The sequence below is a fragment of the Mastigoproctus giganteus genome, chromosome 7, assembly GCF_048544385.1.
Source record: "Mastigoproctus giganteus isolate SK-2022 chromosome 7, ASM4854438v1, whole genome shotgun sequence".
Taxonomy (NCBI): domain Eukaryota; kingdom Metazoa; phylum Arthropoda; class Arachnida; order Uropygi; family Thelyphonidae; genus Mastigoproctus; species Mastigoproctus giganteus.
The window spans coordinates 67167030-67192114 of NC_143581.1; the positions used below are offsets into that span (position 1 = coordinate 67167030).

Here is a 25085-nt window from a genome sequence, read left to right on the forward strand (position 1 = left end):
TAAAGGAGGCAGCAAAGGAAGTAAGCAAACCCTTAGCCATAATTATGAGAGCTTCCTTGGACACAGGGGAAGTACCCATGGACTGGAGATGTGCAAATGTGACCCCAATTCACAAAGGAGGATCAAAGGGCGACACAAATAATTATAGACCTGTTAGTTTAACTTCTGTTCCTGGAAAATTAATGGAGACACTGGTTAAAGAAGCACTGCAGGATCATCTAGACAAGACTTCAGTCATAGCTCAGACACAGCATAGTTTTGTTAAGGGGAAGTCTTGCCTGACCAATTTGATTGGATACTATGATACAGTCACAAAAGAACTGGATGCAGGGAATAACTTTGATATTATATACTTGGATCTTAGAAGGGCTTTTGATACTGTTGCACATGGAAGACTGCTGCACAAATTGGAGCAGTGTGGCATTGGAGGCAAATTGCTGCTATGTATAAAGGGGTGGTTGAGGGGGAGAAGACAAGAGTGGTAATCAATGGACACTGCTCATCGTGGACTAATGTTATTAGTGGAGTCCCTCAGGGTTCAGTATTGGGTCCATTATTGTTTTCTGTATTTAGAAAGGGTACTAGGAAAGTTTTGCAATACAGCTTTGTTTATTTAATTTTTTCAAAGTAATTTCCTCTACATTCAATACACCTCTCCATCCTCCGAAACCAATCTTTAAACCAGTTCTGCCAAGTTTCACTAGGGAGTAAAGCACACTCGTTGTCCCAAGCCCATAGAAGGTCCTCATCACTGGAAAACCGCTTCCTTTTTAGCTTCATTTTCACATGCGGGAACAGTGCAAAGTTGCAGGGAGCAAGGTCTGGACTGTAGGGAGGGTGCTCGAGAAGTTTCAGTCCTGTCGTGGTCAAATATTCGGTGCAGGCTTTGGCGCGGTAAGCTGGAGCATTATCGTGATGGAGGTACCAGGTGTCCATTCTTGACTTTGGCCGCAGGTTCTTCATAGATCCAATGACTTTAGGCAGGCATTGTTCAGTATACCACTTAGCTGTGACTGTCTTCTGCGTGTCCAAAACGACACGTTCCACAATTCCACTCGATTTGAAAAATACAGCTATCATTTTCTTCTTTACAGATCGGGATTTTCTGACAATTACGGGTGTGTCGTCATCATCAAAGACCCAAACTTTGTTTTGAACCTTGGTCGGCAGATCGTAATAGTACAGCCAAGTCTCGTCACCTGTCACGATGTTGTTCACATACCGAGATTGTCCCTTTTCAAACTTTTTTAACATCTCCCGGCACCAAGTCACACGTCGTGTCATCTGCTCTTCAGTCAGTTGATGCGGCACCCAGAGAGAACAAAGTTTCTTCACGTGCAAATGATCTTGCAGAATCGAACGGATTGCTGGTGCATTTAGGCCCAAAGTATCCTCTGTCTGTTGGTAGGTCACTCGCCTGTTTTCGTCAAGCATTTTCCTCACAGCAGTAACGTTTTCCTCCGTAACTGACGTTCGTGGCCTTCCCGGCCTCTCAGAATCCTCCAGAGTGAAATTTCCCCTTTGGAATTCTCTATACCACCTGAATATTGTTGTACGATGTGGACAATCATCATCTAGTGCAAGAGTCATTTCTTCTAAGCACTGGTCTATGGTTAAACCACGCACAAAATTATACCGCAAAACTGTCCTTATCTCATTTCGTGACGACGATGCCATTGCAAGCACTTTACACTCTCACTACTAATGAATAACTGAGCCCATCAACTTGGCGCGGCGGCTACTATGCACGTATATCTCAACATGCAGCAACAAGCAGCTTCCTGTGATTCATTGTTGCGTCATATTGCAAAACTTTCCCAGTACTCTTTGTATAAATGATATTGATGATGGTATATCAAGCTTAATGTCCAAGTTTGCAGACGATACGAAGGTTGGCAGTGTTGTCAAGGACACTACTGACACTATGCTACTGCAACAGGATCTGGAAAGGTTGAGCAGATGGGCTTCGAGGTGGCAAATGAAGTTTAACATCGACAAATGTAAAGTACTATATATGGGGAAGCAGCAACCCCAGAGCAACGTATCAACTCTGTAGTACTACACTGACAGTGGTAGAGAATGAAAGGGACCTGGGGGTGGTTGTGCAGGCAGATATGAAGTTTTCTGAGCAGTGCATACGGTCTGCAAGAATAGCTCATGGTGTATTTTCAATGATATATAGGAATTTTTCTAGCAGGGATAAGGAAGTGATTATTGCCTTGAATAAGGCAATGGTCAGGCCACACCTAGAGTACTGTATACAGGTCTGGTGGCCTCACTACAAGAAGGATGTAGAGATGCTGGAACGAGTACAGAGAAGGGCAACAAGATTAGTGAATGGAACAAAGGAGTGCTCTTACGAAGAAAGGCTTAAGTTTTGCAAATTAGTGTCTGGAGACTAGGTGCCGGCGAGGTGATCTGATAGAGGTGTATAAAGCCTTGAATGGTTTGAGCATGCTCAATGCTGATTGGATTCTTCCTCTTGCTCAGAATAATCACCTGAGAGGGCATAAATTCAAATTGAGAAAAGACAGATGTAGGATAGACGTGAGGAAATTTGCCTTTAGCCAGTGGGTGGTTGATTGGTGGAATAGAAGTTGATAGCCTAAATAAGTTTAAGGCTCAGCTGGACAGGTATTTTGAACGAACGGAGGGGTGAAGTGGAAGTGGGTTTTTTTTTTTTTTGGCTGATGCTGCATAAGTTTGCTTTCTTGCATCATATGCCTCTACTAATGCTAATATACATGACTTATTTACATATATACAACAATCATAGGATATTTACAATCTCTATAGTTTTCATATTTGAAAATTTTGCTTCAATTTGTTCTGATGTGTAAATTAATTTCAGGAATGTAGCTGCATTTTAATTTAGATATTGGAATAAATTGATGTGCAGTGCTTCCCAAACTTTTTTGATGCTGATGCACTATGTACATGCCAAAAATAATTTCCCACCCCATCCAGGAGTTTGTAATTATATCACAGCCTACCATTTTTCATTCTTTTAAGTTGCAGGATAAGAGGGGGAGAAGCATTGTTTAATAAACAAGAGCTTAAAGCTATCCTAAACTAATCTGATCCTAAACTTTGATAGTAGGTATTATAATTGATATAGTTATAATACCTATCAAAAAGATCAAGAATCTTTTTTTCATTATGGTTTCAATTACTTCTTTGATTGCAGGTGTAACAATGTCCTCTGCAATTGTATATGGTTTTCCTTTTTTTGCTATATTAAAAGAAATATTGTAGGATGATGTTAATCCTTGTTGCTCAGTTTCGGCAGGTGCTTTTATAGTTGGTCGATTGTGTGTATTTCTCTTTCAGTTCTTTAAAAAAGTAAAAAAGTCAAGATCTTTATCTTTCTTATTGGGATGGAGTCTTTGAAGAAAATCTTTCATTTTTGCATCGTTACTAAAAGTTTTTTCACAAAGAAGACACATAGGTCTTATTTTGTTTGTTAATGAAGCAATAAACCCAAGTTTCAAATATTCTAATGAATATTGTCTGCATTTCTTTTTAGAATCTGAAGCTGCCATTGTGGTTACTGGGGTTGTAACAAAATAATTAAAATTGAAGTCAGTAAGCAAAAGTAATGTTTAAATAATATACTTACTCATGTATTTCTATAGGATGTACAAAACTACCAGCCCTGCTCAACTCTTCAACATAGAGAAGTTTAGTTCATGAATGAATAACGATTGAATTATAATATGTATGTTGATGAATTTCAGAACATTAACGCTCACTTGTATGTCGATGGGCAAAAATGAGACCGGGATCGAATAAGCGTAAGTAAATAAGCAACCGCATAAGTGTTTGCAATCTCGCTTCCGCCGTGCCGGCAGGGCGGGAACCACCGACATCCGTTTATTGGTAATTACATCATTTTGGCCTCCGTAACTATTTTCATGACCTTGCTCCATCTTACAGATCCAATTCATGTCACTGTTCCCACGATTCACTCTTAATTGCATTGTCATTCAGGATGGAGATAATCCAAGTTAACCGAATTACCTGTACAGTGCTGTCTTAAGTTTTTCTATCGACCCCTGAGCCCGAATCGACCCCTAACAATGTTATATCGACTCCTGGGGGCGATATTGATCACTTTGGCAACCATTGCTCTAGAATTTTAACCAGTCAGTTATATCACCATCTGCAGTGAAAGGAAATCACAGTGAAAACAATGCTGATATGATCCCAAAATTTGGCATATCAGCATTGTTTTAGCATCGATACTCCTTTGGGACACAACGTGGTGTTGAGTGTAATGTTGTTTTGTTTGAAATCTCTGGTTTAGTGTAAAGATATATAATAATCGTAACTATTTCCTGCTAACAAACTAATTAAAACAATATTCATGGTAGTGTCTAATTTCTTAAAACTCACTTAGTTGTATATTTACTAGATTTGATAATAGAGAGCTATTAAGTGCTCGATAATTCCTATATTCTATTATATTATGAAACAACAGGGATTACTTATATTTTAGATATAGGAAGCTTCTTTTCCAACCAACTCTCCTAATTCATAATTGTATATTCACATAATGTTCATTCACAAATCTATTAAAATAACTTTCATTTTAGATGAATTTAGGCATTGCTTTTCATATTTTATATTGAGGTAGAGATCTGATCTTTCAGAATAATCCAGATGAAGTGGAAATAGTGAAATTACGTGCATATGTGTCAAGGTTAAAGTGTCAATTATTAAAGGAGGAAAAGTGCCGGGAAGATTTGGACATAGAAATTAAGCTTTTGTCGGAGGTAATTATTAAATTTAATAATAATTAAATTAAATAACATAACTTAGATAATTTGCAAGCTTATATACAGCATCAGCCAAAAAAAAAAAAAACCCCTTCACATTTTTCAGCCATCCATTCACTCCAAAAGTATGTCTACTTCCTTGAATTTATTCACTTCCACAACGACAGATGTAAGTTTGTTCCAGCAATTAGCTACATGCTCCTGCTGCTAAAGGCAAATTTCCACACATCTATTCTCAAATTATCTTTCCTCAATTTGAGTTTATGCCCCCTTAGGCATCGTTATACAGCATCAGCCAAAAAAAAAAAAAAAACCAACATCATCAGTTCATTCCCTCTAATAATTTGTTTAATGCTTCCTTATAGTCAAACTATCCACTCTTACAACATGCCAGATGAAAGATTATTTCAACAATCAGTCTCTCTGGCTGAAAGGAAATTTTAGCACATTATCGTGCAGCCACCCCTTTGAGTTTATCCCCCTGTGGATTGTCTGAGAAAGAATAAGGATGCCATTGATATTTAGTTTACTCAAGTCTATTTGAAGTCTTAAACACTTGAACCAGGTCTACTTGTAGGTGCTTTGTTTCCAGGTGTTAAAATTTGTATCCTTGACTAATTTTGTTACTTTACTGTTCTCTTCTGTTAACCCATTCCAACAGTTCTACATCCTTCTTAAAATGAGGTTTCCAGACTTGTATGCAGTACTCGTGATGCAGCCTAATCATTGCTTTATACAATGTGATAATCACCTTGACACTCCAACAAGCGGTTTGAGCAACCTGTGTGCAATGCTTAGAGAACTTCATGTCAGACAGTATCATTGTTCCTGGGTACCTACCATTCTCCAGAGTTTTTAGTGGTGCCACTTAATTGGTATATTCTGGGAATACTGCTTCCCTTATGTACTAAAATTTATCAGTGTTAAGCTTTATATACATTTGTACTACTTCTCAGCCCATCTGCCCACTTCTTATAGGTCTTGTTGGATAGCATACCCCGATTCCCTTATTAACCACTCTGACACCTTTGTAATATCTGTAAACTTATTCATTAAGTTCAATATACTTTCATCATTATCATTAATAAATATGAAAACAGTAAGATGCCAGTCACTAAACGCTGAGAAATGCCACTAATAACATTACTCCAAGAAGAGCAATGCCTATTAATGGCTGGCTATCCTCTATGTTCTACCACTCAACCACACTTCAATAACTTGCACCTAATCCACTGTTCGAATTTGTGTAGCAGTCTTTCATGTGGAACAGCACTGAAAGCTTCACTGATATCAAAATTGCTCGCATCCAGTGCCTTTGTTACTGTGTCATAGTAGCTAATCAGATTGGTCAGACAGAATCCCACCCTTAACAAATCCGTGAATACAGTTCCATGTAACTTCATTCTTGTCAGTATCCTGCAATACTTCTTTAACTACTGAATCCATTATTTTTCCTAGAACAAATGTCTTAAGCTTGCAGGTCTGTAATTACTCACTGTTTACGTTTGATAACCATTTTTGAATTGGAGAGACTTTTGTACATCACCAATCTGTGGGGATCTCGCATGAATCCAAGGATGCTTTCATAATTATGGTCAAGGATTTGCATACCTCTTTTGATGTTTCTTTTAATATAATTGTATAGATTTCATCAGCCCCCATGAACCTTGTTTACTTTTATCTGCAACAGTTTGTCTCTATTTTATTACTAGTTAACACAAAATCATTTAGCTCCCAGTTATAAATTGGTATACTTCTGGTATTTTCAACCCTAAAAACTCCTTCACACATGAATGTAGATGCAAAATACAATGACTTTGCTTTGCATTAACAACACCCTCATGTGTAGGAATAGACTAGTCTATGACTAGTCAGAAATGGCTGATGTAAGATTGTAGTTTGCACCTGTGGCAGTCAGTTTTGAGTGTCTACAAGGAAGAATGAGCCCATGTCAATCTTTCCAACTCTGAACGTGGAATGATTGTGGGGGCAAAATATGCAGGTGCCTACTGTGTACTCGTGCGACCTAAACTTGATTACAGGTCCTAGGTATATGCCTCAGCAAGAAACAGTGTACTTTGATTGCTGGACCCTGTCCATTTTCAGGCTGTCTTTATTGCCACTGCAGCATTTCAAACATCTGTGCAAAACTTCTACGTACAAGATAATAAACCACCGCTATCTTGCTGATGTAAGCAGTTATCTCTAAAGCATGTTTTAAAACTAAAATCCCTGCCAGGTGTGGACACCTGGTTTTTCAGCCATATTGGGAAAATTTGTATAACGCCTGCCAGACTGCCAATCGTTCTTTTGGTATTCATTTCCAGGAGATATTCAGAGAGCTGAACATCATGTAGATAAGGTTGCCCAACCACCATAGCAACACCTCCCACCCTGCCATGCTCATATACCAGCATGCGACTTTTTTCCTTATGAACTGGGCAAAGTCTGATACTCCTTCATCCATCTACCTGCAGCTCTATTCAGCACACTGAACTAAACATTGACTTCTTGTCAGTTTACTTGGATCGCTCGAAGTTAACTATATATCAGCTTCCAGTGCTATATACAAATTGGTCATATTCATTGATTTCGAGGGAGATTTTGATTCCCTCTGGTGAGATGGTTGGTTGGCTGTTTTAGGATTTTATGGCACATTAGCTCTGGTGAGAGAATGCTCTCAATTGTCTTACCAAAGCTATGTGTTCTCAGCAACTGTTCCAAGTTATCAGAAGCCATTTTCAAAATAGATTCATCCAAGTAATCTCAAAACAGCAGTTTCTCTCAAGGACCATCCCAAGAGAATGTCCCCAGGGGTCAGTTCCAGGGCCTCTCTTCTGGAACAGTTTTGGACAGCTGACTTGCAAAAACCTGACAATATGCTGATGATTTGGTACCACTAATTCTAGGTTGATTGCACCTTCAGCTAGAACAATCTGCCAGTATAAATGTTTCTGAGCTAATCAAGTGGTCTAGTATAAAAAAAAATGCATATATCTGCCATGAAAAGAAAACTGATGGTTTTTAAGGGCAAGTTATATACTGACGACTTCCTAATATAAAAATTGATGGATGTGCTGTATTATTCTTACTCGATGTGCTGTATTATTATCTTAAACCATGGAATAAAGTACTACAGGCCCATTTTCATTTATACGTTCATTTTACGCCTCCATGCATACAGATTTGTGCTGAACTTCAGAAGACCATCTCACTAGCACAGAACAAACAGCATTTACACTTTGCACACAGATGCAAATCAAATCGCATAATTTCCAAAGGCTTCCGTTACAAGGCTCCCTTCAACCACACTCGCATGGAGTGCACCTGCTTCACCTTCAGCCTCCAAACCTTGAAAGTGTGGATTGGTCAACTTCACATTGAACTTCGGAGAGCCGGTTTCAACAAATCCAGGCTTATGCAGGAACTGAGAGGTATGATCTCCCCAGTGACATTCTCTAGCTTAATTCATACCCTTTGTTTTCAAGCCAACCGTGTGTCTGACACTTACAGTTCCCACCAACAGCGGAAGTTTATTAACTTAACCAGAGAAGCTCACTCTTTGAGAGCAAACAAACTTCCTACTAATAATGCTAATTTCATTCTGAATTTAAACAGTAAGCAATTAACCTCTGAACAGATCAATGTTGTTAGCTCCGGTATGAAGTTTGCCATCTTACAGTCGAGAACACCAATCACACAAATCGCCATGGGAGTGGAGGCATCCATAGCCAACTTCCCTGAAGAGACTGATAATGACATCCACTTCAGAATGGCTTCTGTCCTTCAACCCACACAACAGTGAACTGCAACTTCAACTGTTGTCAGCACGCTGCTCTAATTCCATCAGAAAAGACAGCGCCATCATCGTGCTTCCCACTGACAAAGGACGTCACATGGTTTTATTAGACTGGTGGGAGCATTTGGACAAAGACCTTGCCCTTCTGCAAGATCCCAATGTTTATGAGCTTGTAAGTGACCCATCCATCAAAGTCTTAGGAAGTCTAGAATCAAATGTCAACAAATTGATCTACGAATGGTTCAAATCTGGGAAGATTTCAACATCAACGTGATGGCAATTGCATGTCACGGGCTGCCAACTTCGCAATTTTATGGACTCCCGAAGGTTCACAAGCCAGGCGCTCCTCTCCAATGCATTGTCATGTTGCAATTTGCCAATGTAAAACTGTCTAAGCACATCGCACGACTCTTAACACCTCTAGTGAGAAATACTGTCCATATAATTAACAACAGTGAGCAATTCCTTCACCTAATCAAAGAACTTAGTCCCTGACAGCGAGATCACGGTTTCCTTCGATGTTGTCTCTCTGTTTACATCCATTCTGTACAATAGGCCATTGTCTCTACCAGGCGACTTCTAGAGAGTGGCCACAACCTATCGAATAGAATATCACTATCTATAGAGGACATCTGTACTGCCCCTCAACCTATGCTTGTTGGGCGGTGTCATCGCCTTTGGCGATTCTCTATACAAATACACGCTATGGGCACCCCTGTCAGCTCTGTCGTTACTAAAATCGCTATGGAGGAATTAGAGGAACAGATATTCCTGAGCCAGACTATACAGATTATAATGTGGTGCAGATATGTTGATGATATCGTCGCCATCATCCCACGTGGTTCAGAGTCAACACTGCTAGAGTACCTCAACTCTTTATCACTGTTATCCAGTTCACTTTGGAGTTAGAAGTGAATGGGTCCCTTCCATTCCTGGATGTTCTAGTGAAGCGAGTGGGCCCACACCTGGAAACCTATGTGTACTGTAAGCCAATGTGGTGTGGGCAGTTTAGTAACTACAGATCAGCCTATACCCCTTGCCATCTAAACAGCACTGCACATGCTCTATTCTCTCAAGCCTGGAGCCATTCCAGCTCAGAGGAAGCTAGGTGCACATAGATTTCCAGAATAAAAGCTGACCTAGTCAATTGTGGGTATCCAACCGTGTATTAGACAGATGCTTGCCAAAAGCCCAAGAACTTGCGACTCATCCGAGACTATCGTCCTCACATGACAGTATACCTACTGGCTACATTCCTTACTGTCCGGGCACGTTGGACCAGATTTCTAAGGTCCTACATGAGTACTACATGAAATGCATACAACTCCCTGGTAGGAGCTTATGTTCTCTGGTCTCGAACGTAAAAACTCCCATTGCCTCTCTCTTACATAGTGGAATAGTATATTGTGCGTAACTTGCCATGGCGCCTCCATAGCCAGGTGGGAAGGAGCAGCAGTGCGTAGCACATGCTTCTTGATTAGATCGGGGTTAGAGCCCGTCACCACCAAACACGGAGGATGTGGAAAGGTCTGGAAACGACCACCGCATATTCTCGGAGCAATATGGTCTTAGTTGCTAATGCTCCTAAAAACCAAACAACAACAACGTAACTTGCCATGATTGTGGCAGTTGCTATATAGGGGAGAGCTCAAGACTCCTTCAGGATCGCCTCGCAGAGCATGATAGATCGATTCGCCTAGGTGACATTGATCACTCTGCAATCGCAGAACCTTTCTGGTCAACCCATCATGACCTTAACCCCAGACAAGGTTGTGAGGTGATTGTCCAATCCTGGCACTACCGTCACCGCCTTTGGCTAGAATCATTAAATATATTGAGCTGTCCAAAAGCCTTAAATCTCTGCAAGGGTACACCCCATCCTTGAATCAACAGTTTTGAAACTCAACAAATGCTGGCAGCAATCCCATACACGTCTGTGCACCAACAATGAACACCAATGTTGTGCAAACATTCATTCACTATCTCGCGACCATGAGTGCATCTGAGCATGCTCAACTCATTTAGTATTTATTTTATTCTAGCTCTAATGTCTCTATTTTGTTATTCTGTATGCGTTTATTCACTTGCTGAAGAAGGGGTTCGTTTACCCTGAAAGCTTCAAATTACTTAGTTATTAAAAATCTAGTTATTGTCTCTACTGGATGTGTTGTATTATTATCATCATAAAGATTGGTAAGCAAATCCCTTTGGTACCTCAATTAAAACATCTTGGCATAATTTTACGTGACAGATTAACCTTTTCCTCTCATGTTAATTACCTTGGCTTGAAGAAGTTCACTGCAGCAATTATCCACGTTTCCAAATCAGACTGGGGATTAAATAGGAAGACTCTTACTATATTATACAGCAGTATTTGTTCCAATAACATCATATGCTTTGGGAGTCTGGTTTCATAGGGCTGTTAACATTAAACCTCGTTTAAAGCTTATCTCCATTCAATGGATTATGCTGCTTGCTGTGCTCCAGGCCTGCAGGACAGTGTGCTTTGCACACTCTTGCTGGAGTATTACTACTAGATATGCATGTCATCTTCAAAGGACTATGTTATCATCTAAAGCTTGCAGTTCCTGGTGATGTTTTTGGCATCTCGTGCAATCTAACTGCTGACATCAAAAAGGAGATACAGAGAATTTGGAATTAACTTACCAATGTGTGGCAATCACGATGGGATTCCAGTACTACTGGTCAAGTCATCTGCTCTTTTGTATCTGTAGTTACCTTCCCTCTCAAGAACATTTGAAAATGGTTTTCTCCCAGCATGTTGATAGTGTATCGAGGGACAATTGTAGCTGTCTATCAACAAGGCAGTGAACCACGCCACAAAGCCCAGTAAGTTAATTGGTTTCGGGAACATGACAATGAATTCTCTGTCCTCCCCGATATCAGCCCAGTTGAGCATGTTTGGCACCCTCTGGAAAAGGACATTCGGCTATGACCATCCACCTGATAATGTGTGCACATTACTAGAAACATTGCAATGTGTGGGTAGCACCACCACAGGATGTTATTATTATTATTATTAACCATGTGGTGCAAGGAAGTCCGAGGCTTATGAAAAAAAAATTCGAGAGAGAGAGAGAATTGCCAAGAAGGAAAAGAATGATGATATCCAGCTCAGGACCCTAGGTGATTTGTTCTAGACTAGTCTGTGTATACTGTAGGTTTCCATATTCCCTAATAATTTATAATTATCCCATGCATTTTTCTTATCTTCCACTAGTCTCATCAGTTCAATTGACATCCTTTTAGGTCTAAACCTGGAATAAAATCTCTTAGTTGGTATAAAAAGCTCCATAGCTTCTATGATTACTCTCCTGAATGCTTCCTATTTATAATCTGCAGTTGATAACATCATCAGTGGCCCCACTGAAAAGATTTTAAAAATTATCTGAGACCATTATTTTCACCTTTACAAAAGCAAAAATCTCGTCCCTTTACCCTTGACAGTAGTTATATCTTTAAGTAAATGCAACATTGATACATTATGATCACTGCTATCTAGTGGTTCCTTCATCTAGAGATTTTTAATGCATGAAGAGTCACTTTCTCTCATTGGTTTTCTAGTATATTGGTCAGAAAATGCTTAACCAAAAAGCTGTGCTACTGTATGAGTAACCAGCACATAAATTACAATGAATATTTTGAAAGTTAAAATCCCCATTTAAGATTCTGATTTACTTGTCCATTCCACTTGTTTGTGTAGTGTTCATTATAATCCTCAAATTATTTGGCCTGTCATACTCCAACTCTCATTTTTGTTTTCCCAGTGCTTATATCAAACTAAATTGAGTGAACATTGCACTTGTTGCTCGCTTCAGCTGGATGCACTGCCTTAGATTCTGTGCTTCTTAACCGAGAATTTAACACCTCTCCCCATCCTTTCTGTACATGTTATATTCTAACATGCACATGTACTTTTATTCATGTTAAATAGAATTATACTGACATAGGTTTGAGTGTTTTATTATCATCAAATAATCCTGAAATCTCATTCCTTTGAGGGAAGTGAAAACTTCCCTCAAAGGAATGAAATAAGTAAATAAGAAGTCTACTGGTGCCACAGAGTAGTAACATACAGTGTGGACACTCCCATAGACGACAATGTTAATTCTGGTTACATGTTAAAATGCATAGACAGTGGAGCCACCAGTTTAAGGATGTAGAAACAGACTAGAAGCAAAGAGTTCCTGGAGCATTTTCTAAAGTTTTGTAATTGCAAATTGATATATTGGATAATATATGGATTTGCTGATTATTAGTATAAAATTTTTTAAATTAATTGTTATTCCAATAAAAAAAAACAAGGACACTGAGAATGGCGGAAGAATAACAAAATGTAGCATAAGTAAAGGTTTTGACAAGCTTATATTAACGGTTATAGTAGCCATGTGGTAATGTTAAATACTTCTGTTTTCTCTTTCCCCCGTTCGAATCCCACATTTTCAACCCCCCACTGGTATTTTCTTTCCTCTCCTTTTCTCCCCACTTATACTTTCAATTCTTTTTTCAATTTTTCACATAAATAAAATTATTTAATAAGTAATAAATTAAAATTTTTTTAATGGTTTTTATAATTAATGGCCAAACATCCACTTAAAATGTAGCTTAGGTGGAGGTTAAAGTGCCAGTTGCAATTAACATTGATAAATACAGTTTTTTTTTTTTTTTTTTTTTTTTTTATAAAATTCTGTGTTTATTAATGTTTATTGCAACTGGCACTCATCATTGTCATCTTAATATCCTTCTAGGCTGTATTTTAGGCAATGTCTGGCCATTATATTTTAAAATATTACTCATTTGACGTAAATCCATAAATTTACATCTGTCATTTTGACTGATCTCAACTGTTGTTTTAGGTTTCGATGTAATGAATGAATTGAACTGCTTTTAACTTCGGTTCTAATTTTTATTTAATTCTTTTCATTTACCTGCTAACTAGAGCCACTAATACATTTTTTTTTTTTTTTTTTTAAATACTTCACAGAAATACAAAGAATCTGGAATGAATGAAAAATTTGGAAGACAATTCTTTGTGACTAAACTTTGACAGTGTTTTTTTTTTTTTTTTTTTTTTTGCTGAGTTAGTTATTTTCTTTAACAAAAGGAATTTAGCATTCTTTCATTCAGATCACTATTTGAGTTAGCATTACAATAACACAAAAAAAAAATCACTATATAATTCAAATTCTTTTTTATTTATGAATTTTCTCATTACATATGAAAGATAGTTGAATTACATGTAGTCCACTGCAAATAGTAATATCTTCACATGAAATGTCCTGTAATATATATAAAAAGGACATGCTGATTTAATTCATAAAATTAAAAGCAAGACTAAAGACTTGTATGTCCCGTACAAGAAACAAAAATAAATAAATTTATAATAAAAATAATAACCCCACAGAAACCAAATAGAATCCAGACAGACCTATCAGTTGTATCCCGACAATATACAACATGCCACTTGGAGAGCCAGAACATAATAGCCAAACTTAGTGTATAGTGTTAATTGTAATGCATCTAGTGTCAGTTGTTTGGTGCCAAAGACACTAGCAGCACAAAGTCTCCCAGGAATATATACAAGAAACTCCAGAAAGTTGCAATCCTGAATACCTGTAGGATAGTCAGAGCTCCTGGATCTACAGTAACACAACACATAACCACCCTGTACACTTGGTAGCAACCATCCAACATCTACTTATTGATTGCCCCAAATACAGTACTGAGCGACAAGCTATGTTTACCTCTTTTTCCACGGCGAACACATCTTTCAGCATCTCTGACCTCCTAGCAGATACACTACATGTGACCAAAATTTTTAGTGTCCTCGAACAGATAAAACTGTACACTGCATTATAAACTTGAATAACATCTATACAGATATAACTATGTATTTAACATTACCATAGTTAGGCACATTATGGCCCTGCTGCCCTTGCGCTGTAAAGCCTACAAACAACTTGGTAGCAATACCAGTTGTGGAGTGGATCCACCCAATCAGTAATAATGTAAGAACAACAATACTACTAATAATAAAGCACTGTGTCCCAGTCCGTAATCCAATCATTGATTTCATAATCTGTAGAGATGAGATTACATATTTTGTGAAGTATTGTGCCAAGTGGGATAAAAGGTTTAGAAATCACTTGGTACATGATGACACTGTGGGAATGTTGCATTATATAGCTTCAAGAGCAATGTGACCCTACATAAGAGTCTAGCAGCAGTAAGTACACAGAGAACAGATACGTACATATACACAGAGTTAAATAAATGGTTCAGACTTCACTTGATTGATAATGACACTGTGCTAACATTGCATTATATGAGACACAAGAGCAATGTGACCCTTCATGACAACAATATGGCTCCCAGAGAACACAGTCTTCTTGGCGCATTATAGCCTCAGCTGCTGATGTGCCAATAAAACACAAACAAACAAACTCAGAGAACACACATACACTGAGTTGAATAAAAGGTTCAGACTTCACTTGGTTGACAATGACACTGTGGTAATGTTGCATTATATAGTTACTTAGCCACAAGAGCAATGTGACCCTACATGATAGCAACAGGATTCCCAGCAAACATCACTTTTTATATATGACCGGTATTTGGCGCATTATAGCCTCAGTTGCTGATGCGCCAATAAACCCCAAACCAAACCAAACCCAGCAAACATACACATGCACTGAGCGTGATAAAAGGTTCAGAGTCCACTTGGTTGACAATGACACTGTGGGAATGTTGCATTATATAGCTCTTTAGCCACAGGAGCAATGTGTTGCAGATACTAAAAATGTTTAGTTTTTCAATGAGTCGTTCACTAGGTACTTTATCAAATTGCTTAGTGATGTCAGCAGCGTCTAATTTAAGATGGCTGTAGAGTTTTGAATGTATATTGCCAGAAGGGTATCAAATTAGTGATTGCCGACTTTCCATGACCAAAGCAATGTTGATTTTAATGTATGTAAAGATTGAAAAGTTGTTTATGTACTACTGTGTTAAATAGTTTAGAAAGGCTTTTTTTGCTGGGGAGTGGTCTGAAATCTTATACAGTACACTTGTCACCTTTTTTGAATATCAGAAGTATGTCAGCCCAATTGAAATGATTTGGGTAAATGCCCAGTCTCAGAGATAAGTTGCAAATATAAAGCATGATAGGATTAATTGTGACAGACTTTTTCCAAAATACGGTTAGTGAACCATCTGAGTCTTTTGTATTGTCATTTTTCATATTCTTCAATGCTGAGTTTTGGTCATCCTCATCGATCAACAGATCTCAACCAGGAAATGAAACCAACGGCTCCGTATCAATAGTCTCAGTCCTTGACAAATGTTTGGCAAATACTTCAGCAGAGTGGAATTCAAACAATAGAATTCAAATCAAATTATGGAGATATATATTTTATTTATCATTAAGATATATGTAGTTCAGAATGGTCAGATAATCCAGTATTGATCAATTAATATTGCTTGATACAAGTGATCACAAAAAAAAAGAAAAATCATGACAATTTTCCCCTCTATCTTTCACAGCACATGCTTAACAATTGCCAGTTACATGTGTTTAACATGTTTCAATAGTTTTTGAATGGAGTTTCACAGTTGACTGGACAGGCAAGCCAAATTCATATTTTTCACTTTTTGTTTTAACATAATTTACAAGATAGACTGAATAAGCATTTTTTTTTTTACACGTGCTTGGTACTCCTAGTTCCCAAACCACTCTAAGTAAATAAAACTTGTTTTAGCATAAACTTTTTTTAGAACCTTTTCTTTATGAAATACCAAATAGACTTCAGAAAAGCAAAATATTTGATACACTTTTCATTGTATTCAACAATTCCTTTGTTGTCCATTTTAATCTGTACTCTCACTCTCTCACATTAATATCTTTAATACCACAACAATTTGTCCAATATCAAGATATTTTGGGCCTAATAACAAACCTGACATGCTTCACAATTATTGCTCTTTAAAAATATTTCTAGCTAGGTAACCTGAGATGTATGCCTATACATTTTCATTATAAATATCCATATCTTCCCAGTACCTGGGTGATTATAACTCTTTTACTTTGTCAGTGAGACTCTGGCTGACTTGATTTGATTTCAGAAATGGTAAAGATGCTATGACATATTTCATTAAGTTTTTTATGGAATAATTTAATTATTCCATAAACTATTAGTTATTAATTAGCTATTCAGTATTTTATTTATTTTTTAAAACATTTCCTGGTTCTATCAATCCTGATAAATTACCTTAAATGTTCTTTTGGAAAACTGTACAATCGAACTCCAGATTTATTGCACATGAAACACTTATTTCTGTGCACGATGTCAACAGATAATTATAATAATAGTTTTAAAATAAGCACAAATAATTATAATAGTAAAAAAAAGCTATGCAAAACAAAATTGCTACGTTCAATGAACACTAGAATTCAAAAGAAAGTAGCAGTCACGCGTTATTAATTAGCTATTCAGTATTATTTTATTTATTTTTTTTTTTTTAACATTTCATTAAACATTTCCTGGTTCTATCGATTCTGATAAATTACCTTAAACGTTTTTTTGGAAATCTGTACAATAGCACTCCACATTTATCGCACATGAAACAATTATTTCTGTGCATGACAGCAGATAATTATAATAATAGAAAAACAAAATTTCTACATTCAGCGAACACTAGAACTCAAGACACAGAAGCAAACACGTGGTAGCAACTTTATTAATGTTGGGCATGCACATTATTACTCTGTGGGTTTTGATGGTCACAGATTGCCGCATTAGTTTCGAGTCCAGAAACTGAGGGCACTGGGAGTAATTGAGCAAGTGTCCACTCTGTATCTTATTTCTCTGTGGCTGGTGCTATGCTGGGAGAGTAAACGGGAGGTTGATCTGTACAATGCTATGTTTCATCAGGAATATCTTCACACAACAAGTGTGGAATAAGTAGGGGCATTGTCATGCAACAAGGACCAGCTTCCTTTCTCTTGAAATTACAGTCTCACCAGAAATTATAGTAATCAGAAATTACGAGGTACAAACTCCTTGTGAATCACATTGTCAAAAAACACGATCAGCATAATCTTGATATTGGTTTTCATTAAATGAAATTTTTTTTTTTTTTGGGCCTTGATTTTGAACTCCATTGCATGATCTGTTTGGGGTGTGCTAAAATGCTCAACACTCATCTCCAGTGACAATGGATGAAGTCCTCACATAATAATACCCTTTGATGCTTCTGTTCATTGATAAGGCTTACGTGGTACAAATTTTGCACACCTTCCTTTCCCCTAAATCTTCATGCAGAATTTGACAAATCATCTCCTATTGTGAATACCTTCACAACGAGTTGCCATGATATTGCACTACTTCGAATAAGTAACGCTTCACCTAAGGAGAAGACTAAAACGATGCTGCCTTATAAATATTCTGTTTATTCAGCAATGGCTGTGTATTAATGATGCTATTGCACTTGAGGGCTTTAGCCCTAAATGCATCTTAGTCCAAATCATTTCCTTATTTGTATCCAACTTATAAGCTATCAAATGATGATCACTTGCCACAGCTCTCTCATTGATGGTTGCCCATTTTTTGGGTCATTGTTAGCATTTTTATGCCTGTCTTTGAACCACTTATACTATTAAAACACACTGGTAACTGGTACAACTAAATGTTTCATCACTATAAATAGTTAACATTTCATGTTTCTGTTGTTGATTTGCCAAGTTTAAAGCAAAATTTGAAATTCGTTCTTTGTTCCATTGCAAAATCTGACACGAAATATCAATGTTATTAATGAAACTGGTTGTTATTTGCAACCATTTAGCCTACTGGACAATTTCAGTAGCACCATCTATTGGAGGAAGTTTGAACTACAACATACCACTTTTGTTTATTTGCAGACTCATCAGACATGACTGCACCAGTCCAGGAATTTTATTGCCACAGCTCATATGTCTGTATATGTTTTGTGATGTTAGTAATCATAAAGCAGTTTTTATATGTGCTTTTTCCATGAGAACCCCCAGTAGGACCAGTAATTCCATACTCCTTGTTATCTACAATCACATGACTTCAATTTGTGTAAAGGAATATGTAAAAAAAAAAAAAAAAACTATTGGGATAAGATTATGAAAGCTAACTTTGAGAAAGCACTAGCAAAGTGCTTATAAAAGGGATAGGGAGTTTGTCTCGTATGTAATAAGAGGAACACCCTGTGGTCCATTCCAAATGCAAAAGTTGGAGTAAATCCAATGAAAGTCCAGTAGAAATAACAGATGAGGGGAACAGATATTCTCATATTTACTAAAATAAGTTTTATATAGCATTTGTCAGAAAAGCTGTGCAGTTTAAAGGAGGACAAAGGTGGAAATAAATTCTTTATCTGGTTTCAGTAGGGTTCTAGTAGATACTAAGAACATTCAAATAAAAAAAAAGTTGGGTAATTCAATGTGATCACTGCACAGTATTTGATCAGCAATCAAATATAGCTTATGTTAAAATAAAAAAAATTAAATAAAAAAAAAATACTGGCTTTAGTGGCAGAGAAGAAAGTCCATGATATGTTTAAGAACTGTCAGCGGACCCTGAATTCCATAGATGTAAATTGGTATGTAATAAATTTACTTGGTGTTAAACAAGCTTAAGGCAGATTATGAGCAGTCATTAGCTAAGAATACAGTGAACAGTAGCAAGGAATCTTATTTTATTAATAAAAGGAAGCAAACAGCATATTAATGCACTTGTAGTAACAATATCAGTGATCCTGAACTGATTGCTGATAAACTGAATAAATATTTTGCATCCACATTCTCACATGTGAGAGACTTTTTTTTTTATTTTCTAATTGAAGATACCAGTATGTGTATCCTTTTCAGAACCTTAGCCATCTTGTAATCCAGTTTGTTGTGACTATGGCATTTACCCAGCTGTATTTTTACAATCATTCTGCTCACTTTCTTTGAATATGGTACCTTTCATTGCAACAATAAATTCAGAATGTTAAAATGTGCATAGATATCTCCAATGTGCATTAATTTACGCCATTTACATATCTTAAAACTAATCTTAATTTTTCAAATTGTTGGTTACAAAAAGTTTTTATTTTGATTAGTTCTACAAGTTTTAATTGAAATATTTCTCATCTGTCCAGAATTTTAGAAGATATTTTGTTAGTTTTGTTTGTTCTTAATGTAGTGTTCCACTAGTTATATTTAAATCTTATATATATTGGGACCAAAATTATAAAAAAATTGATTTATTCAATTTTCTTATACTTTTCTAATTAGATTTGGGAGCCATTTTTTAGTAATTTCTTTTCTGCTGTGTATCTCCCTTCCCAAATCCTTTTGCATGCAGTACTTTGGGAAGCACTGATCTAGTTAGTACTAATTAGGTTCAGTGATATTAGGATAACTGAGGATGGACTAGAAGTGAAGTTATTGCAATTAAATGTGAACAAGGCATAATAAGGTTCATATATTCTGTTTAGCATTAGTAGAGGCATTTGATGCAAGAAAGCAAGCTTATGCAGCATCAGCCAAAAAAAAAAAAAAAACAGTAACATAAATAAAAATAACTGTAAGAACAAAATTCTTACACTTATCCTAGCGAATGTTATGTTATAAATATTATAACATAACAAGAAAAAAAAGATGTAAATAGTAAATAATATTATTTACATAGGATGATTTTCAACCCGATTTCGATCGCTCTGTACCATAGAGTCAAGTAGGGGAGGATTAACGTAACAACGGGAGGTAGCAGGACGGTACACAAGACAATGGGAGCACTGGAACACTAGTACAAAGGGAGCACCGCAAGGCCAGTTCATGGTCGCATAAACAGAAAGTGAGCAGCTCTTTGGAAGGAAAGAACAAGGGAACCGACTCCCCCTTGTGGAGAGGAAGATTTTAAGAACTAGGAGGGTGAAGAAAACCCTGGATGCGATATACACTATGTAGAAATGGCTGCCGCTATTTGAAACAGACCGACTCCTTGAGCACTTACTGATTTCAAGGAGCGGTAGAGAAGAAACAGAGTGGACTAATGGCGGTAAGTGAATCGGGGATGATCACAAGGAAATATCTAGAAATTGCTAGACGCCCTGTAGTTCATCGAAGTTGATGAAAATTTCGTAAACAGGAAGTTACCGCAGGAGAGGGAAGGGCCAAGAAAAACGGAAGAAGTGGGAGAGAGCGAATGAGAATAATGAGATGATGGAGAACGAACGACGATTGGATCAAAATACTGTAGAATGAGCGGCTGAAACAAAAGGCAGATGCAAGACAGGAAAGGAAAGTTTTTTGTGGGAGAGTGGTGAGTTTTGGCAGTGTGGAAGTTTGGAGAGTTCCCGTGGAGATGCCTGAGTGATGTGCGGCTGGAAAGAAATCCCGAGAAGTGCCGGGAGAATCGCCAGAAAGTAGCGGCCAGAGTAATGAGTTGTGGGAGATGCTGTTTAAGAGTTGTTGAAATAGGAAGGAGATAATCCTTGAAAGATGGAAACACCTATACTGGAGCTGAGTAAAAAGGATCGAAAAGCCTCACCATAGAACGATAAGGAAGAGCTACATAGCCAGGCTTCTTAATAAAGCAGTAAGAAGAGTCCTGATAATCCTATTATGCTTCCCAGTTTCGTCGAACTGATCAGACGCCCAAAAAGCAGGCCGGAGCAACTTATTTAATAGCCGTATGGAAAGAAGAGCGAGTTCCTGAACGTAGGAGAATCCCTGTAGATGAACAGCAGTACTTTGCCGATGAAAAATTCCAGTTGGAGCCTGATGATGCCCTATGCTGTCGATGATGAGTCGCCCCTGAACTGAGAAAAGGTAGTGTAAAGAGTGATTCCCTAAGTTAATATGTAAGTACGAGATAATAATTTTAAGCTAGATTTGAAGAGAAGGACTTTAGAAAAATGTTTATTTAGTTGATAGTAGATTTGAAGAGAAGGACTTTAGAAAAATGTTTATTTAGTTGATAGTAGATTTGGTATTGATTAGTATAAAAGGAAGAAAAGGGTTCATAGATGTATGTACTTCATCTCAAGGATAAGTTAAAGCAAGGAAGATTTAGATACATGTACTTGAGACTGGTATGTTCTAAGTTAAGAAGTAAAGGTGTTCTATGTACTTGAAACGTTACAAGATATTAAGATTGAATTATTTTGGAAGGGATAAATTAATGAAAGATTATAGCGGGGATTTATAAATCTAGGACAATATCCATAGAGGTGTTAAGCCCACTGAGGTAATTCCAGTTGGGAAGTTTAACTGTTAGAAAGTAAAAATAATGTTATGAGATGTAACCTAAACCAGAAGGAGAAAAGCAGAAAGACACGAAGAGACATATTATATCATTTGCTATTAATTTTACATCTTAACACACATATAATGCCAGTTATTAACATTATACCAATTGATGTTGTATGATACAATTCTTTAATGTATATACTGTGAAATAAACAAATTTATATATGTTTATCATGTGTAGTATTGAGTCATTCTGAATACTCAGCCAGTCCAGAGGAGACATACACGAACTATTATTCCCCCAGAATCTGTGATCTTCTGTGCAGTATACAAGTCAGGTGTTAACGTGGAGGGGAGGTAAATTAAGGGGGAAATTTAATTGAGAAATACAAAGTTAAAAGAGGTGGGTCTGGAAGGTTAACGGATTTATTAATAAATAAATAAATAATAATAAAAGAAAAAAATATTATCCCCCCAGAATAATCATCCTCAAACTAACCACCCCCCACAATTGGCGAGCAAAGCCAGGATATATCCTCACGACGGAAGGCTGGTGTTCAGAACGACAGATTAAAAAGTAATTCAGTTGCTGAAACTGAGGAAAAAATTCAGCTGGCGAGCCAGAAAAAAGAATAGTAAGTATAATAGGTTGATTAATTTGAGGTAATGTGCATATAGTTGTGAATTGATTAAGATATATATAATTTTGGAATTAAAGAGGAATTAGATTGTTAGTTAAGTTAAACCCCCAAAGATAAGTCATGGCTACCAGGAGAGCGAACAGCAGTAGGGATAGAGAAATGGAAAATAATAATGGACGGGAGACATCAGTAGAAACTATTATTTCCAGTGTAGGGAACGATAATAGGGGGACACTCAAACTAAGTAAGTTTTTAAAAACATTTAGGGGCGAGCCATCAGAAAGCATAGACTATTTTCTACGGAGACTAAAACTGATTAAAGAAAAGGAAGGCCTGTCTGAACTGGAAATAGTCATGATGGCGGAATTCAAGCTAGAAGGCAGGGCCCAGACTAAATATTTAGAGGAGACCCAAGCGATGGAGGTGGAAACCCTAGATGAATTTGAAAAGATATTAAGAAAGCTATTTTCCCCGAAAAACTCTTTTCTAGAAGGAATAGGTATATTAAATAACTACTCTCAAACAAGTCGGGAAACAGTAGAAGAGTATCATAAAAGATTTATAAATGTAAAATTAAATACAGAAGTATCGGAAAAAGAAAGTAGCGCTTTTGACAAAATCCTGATGGGGCAGTTTTTGATGGGGGTCAGGGATAAATATAAAAAAGATATTTTGAGGAGAAAACCAAATTCATTAGCAGAGGCCCTGGAACTAGCCGTAGTGGAGCAAAAATTAGATTTCCAAAGTCGGGGGGCAATTAGAAGGGACATAAATATAGTATCAACGGGAGAAGAGACAAAACCAAGCAGTACTAAAGAAAAAGGGGGCGAAAATAAGCTAGAGGGACTAGAGAGACAGATAGCTGGGATGGAAGTTAAATTAAATAGATTATTAGGAGAATTGAACACAAAAAAGAACGCTCAAGATCAAGATAATAGACAGTGGGGCGAAAACACTCAAACGGGGCAGATCACAAGAGGTGGATACAGCAGGGGGTGTATAGGAGAAGTCAAAGAAGTTAGGCGAGAAAGATATGGAAAGAAATGCTATATATGCGGGCGAAGCAATCACTGGACTAAGAACTGCTGGTACAGGGATAGATATCACGGGGACAGAAATAAACACTGCCAAGACAGGGGCACAAATCAAGGGCAGCATATAAGCATGAATGCTCTGCATCTTAGACGCTGGAAAAATAATTCCTGTGGAAAAGGGGGGAATAAATCAGGCAGCACAAGGACGATGCCACACACACTTAGAAGTAAGTTTATGAATAAAGAACCAATAGTTTTGGCCACTCGAGGACATAAATGGAATCATCCAAGGCAAGTGAAGTGTTATAGGTGTAGCAGATATGGGCATATAGCCAGATTCTGCTGGACTCAGATGGTGGATCAGGGAGTCAAGTATGGGAATACTGATCCCAGAAAGTCATGGAAGATCAAGACAGGTCGATTTTATCCTTGGCGCTCAAGAAACTTCATATTTGGTCCAATAGAGTGCAAGGATAGGCCAGAAATGAGAGAGATGAATTATGGAAGTCCGGTAGGTGAGAGAAACGATAAGAGATCAAGCTCGGAAATTGAAAAGAAAGAAAAGAAGTGGAAAGAGACTGAAAAAATTGATGTGAAAGGGCGAAAGAAGGGACCCAGACGGCGGAATAGAACCAAAACACTACACGTAGGAACATTAGAAGTAAAGGAGAAAGATAAAGAGAAACATGAAGATAGCGAAATGTTAAATAAAGTGGAAGAAAGTGGAGGTGAAAAGAATGACAACTTGGTAAATGAATCAACAGAGCAGAAAAGAATCGAATGGCCATGGAACCACATAACTGAAACTTCCTATGGGAAAAGGGCCCTCAAGTTGAAAGAGACAAACAGGCTACAACAAATGTGTCTAGGAGCAGCATTTAATGAGAACATGGGATGGGAATAGTTTAGTGAAGCCCAAAATATACATTTAATTAATGTACGTGTGCATTGTAAATATAATATTAAGAAGGGCTAATAAAGGAGTTGCAGGGTGCTTAAAGACAGATCAAGAGGGAATATAGAGTTGTTGTTAATAAGTAGGCCATGGAAGTAGACGCACAAGCAGGGAACCTGTAGAAAATTTATAATAGGGCTATAAATTTTAAAGGGAGGCGGAAGGAATGTAAGAACAAAATTCTTACACTTATCCTAGCGAATGTTATGTTATAAATATTATAACATAACAAGAAAAAAAAGATGTAAATAGTAAATAATATTATTTACATAGGATGATTTTCAACCCGATTTCGATCGCTCTGTACCATAGAGTCAAGTAGGGGAGGATTAACGTAACAACGGGAGGTAGCAGGACGGTACACAAGACAATGGGAGCACTGGAACACTAGTACAAAGGGAGCACCGCAAGGCCAGTTCATGGTCGCATAAACAGAAAGTGAGCAGCTCTTTGGAAGGAAAGAACAAGGGAACCGACTCCCCCTTGTGGAGAGGAAGATTTTAAGAACTAGGAGGGTGAAGAAAACCCTGGATGCGATATACACTATGTAGAAATGGCTGCCGCTATTTGAAACAGACCGACTCCTTGAGCACTTACTG

At 37.4% G+C, this 25085-nt stretch overlaps 1 protein-coding gene across 2 annotated transcripts in view; it reads left to right on the forward strand.

The window, feature by feature from the left end:
- Positions 1-25085, forward strand: part of LOC150082973 (cerebellar degeneration-related protein 2-like) — a 187962-nt gene that overhangs the window by 145194 nt on the left and 17683 nt on the right. For both annotated transcript variants that reach the window (XM_090377705.1, XM_090377703.1), the window contains exon 5: positions 4653-4775. In XM_090377705.1, coding sequence (XP_090233831.1) covers positions 4653-4775 — 123 coding nt within the window. The remainder of the gene's footprint in view (positions 1-4652; positions 4776-25085) is intronic.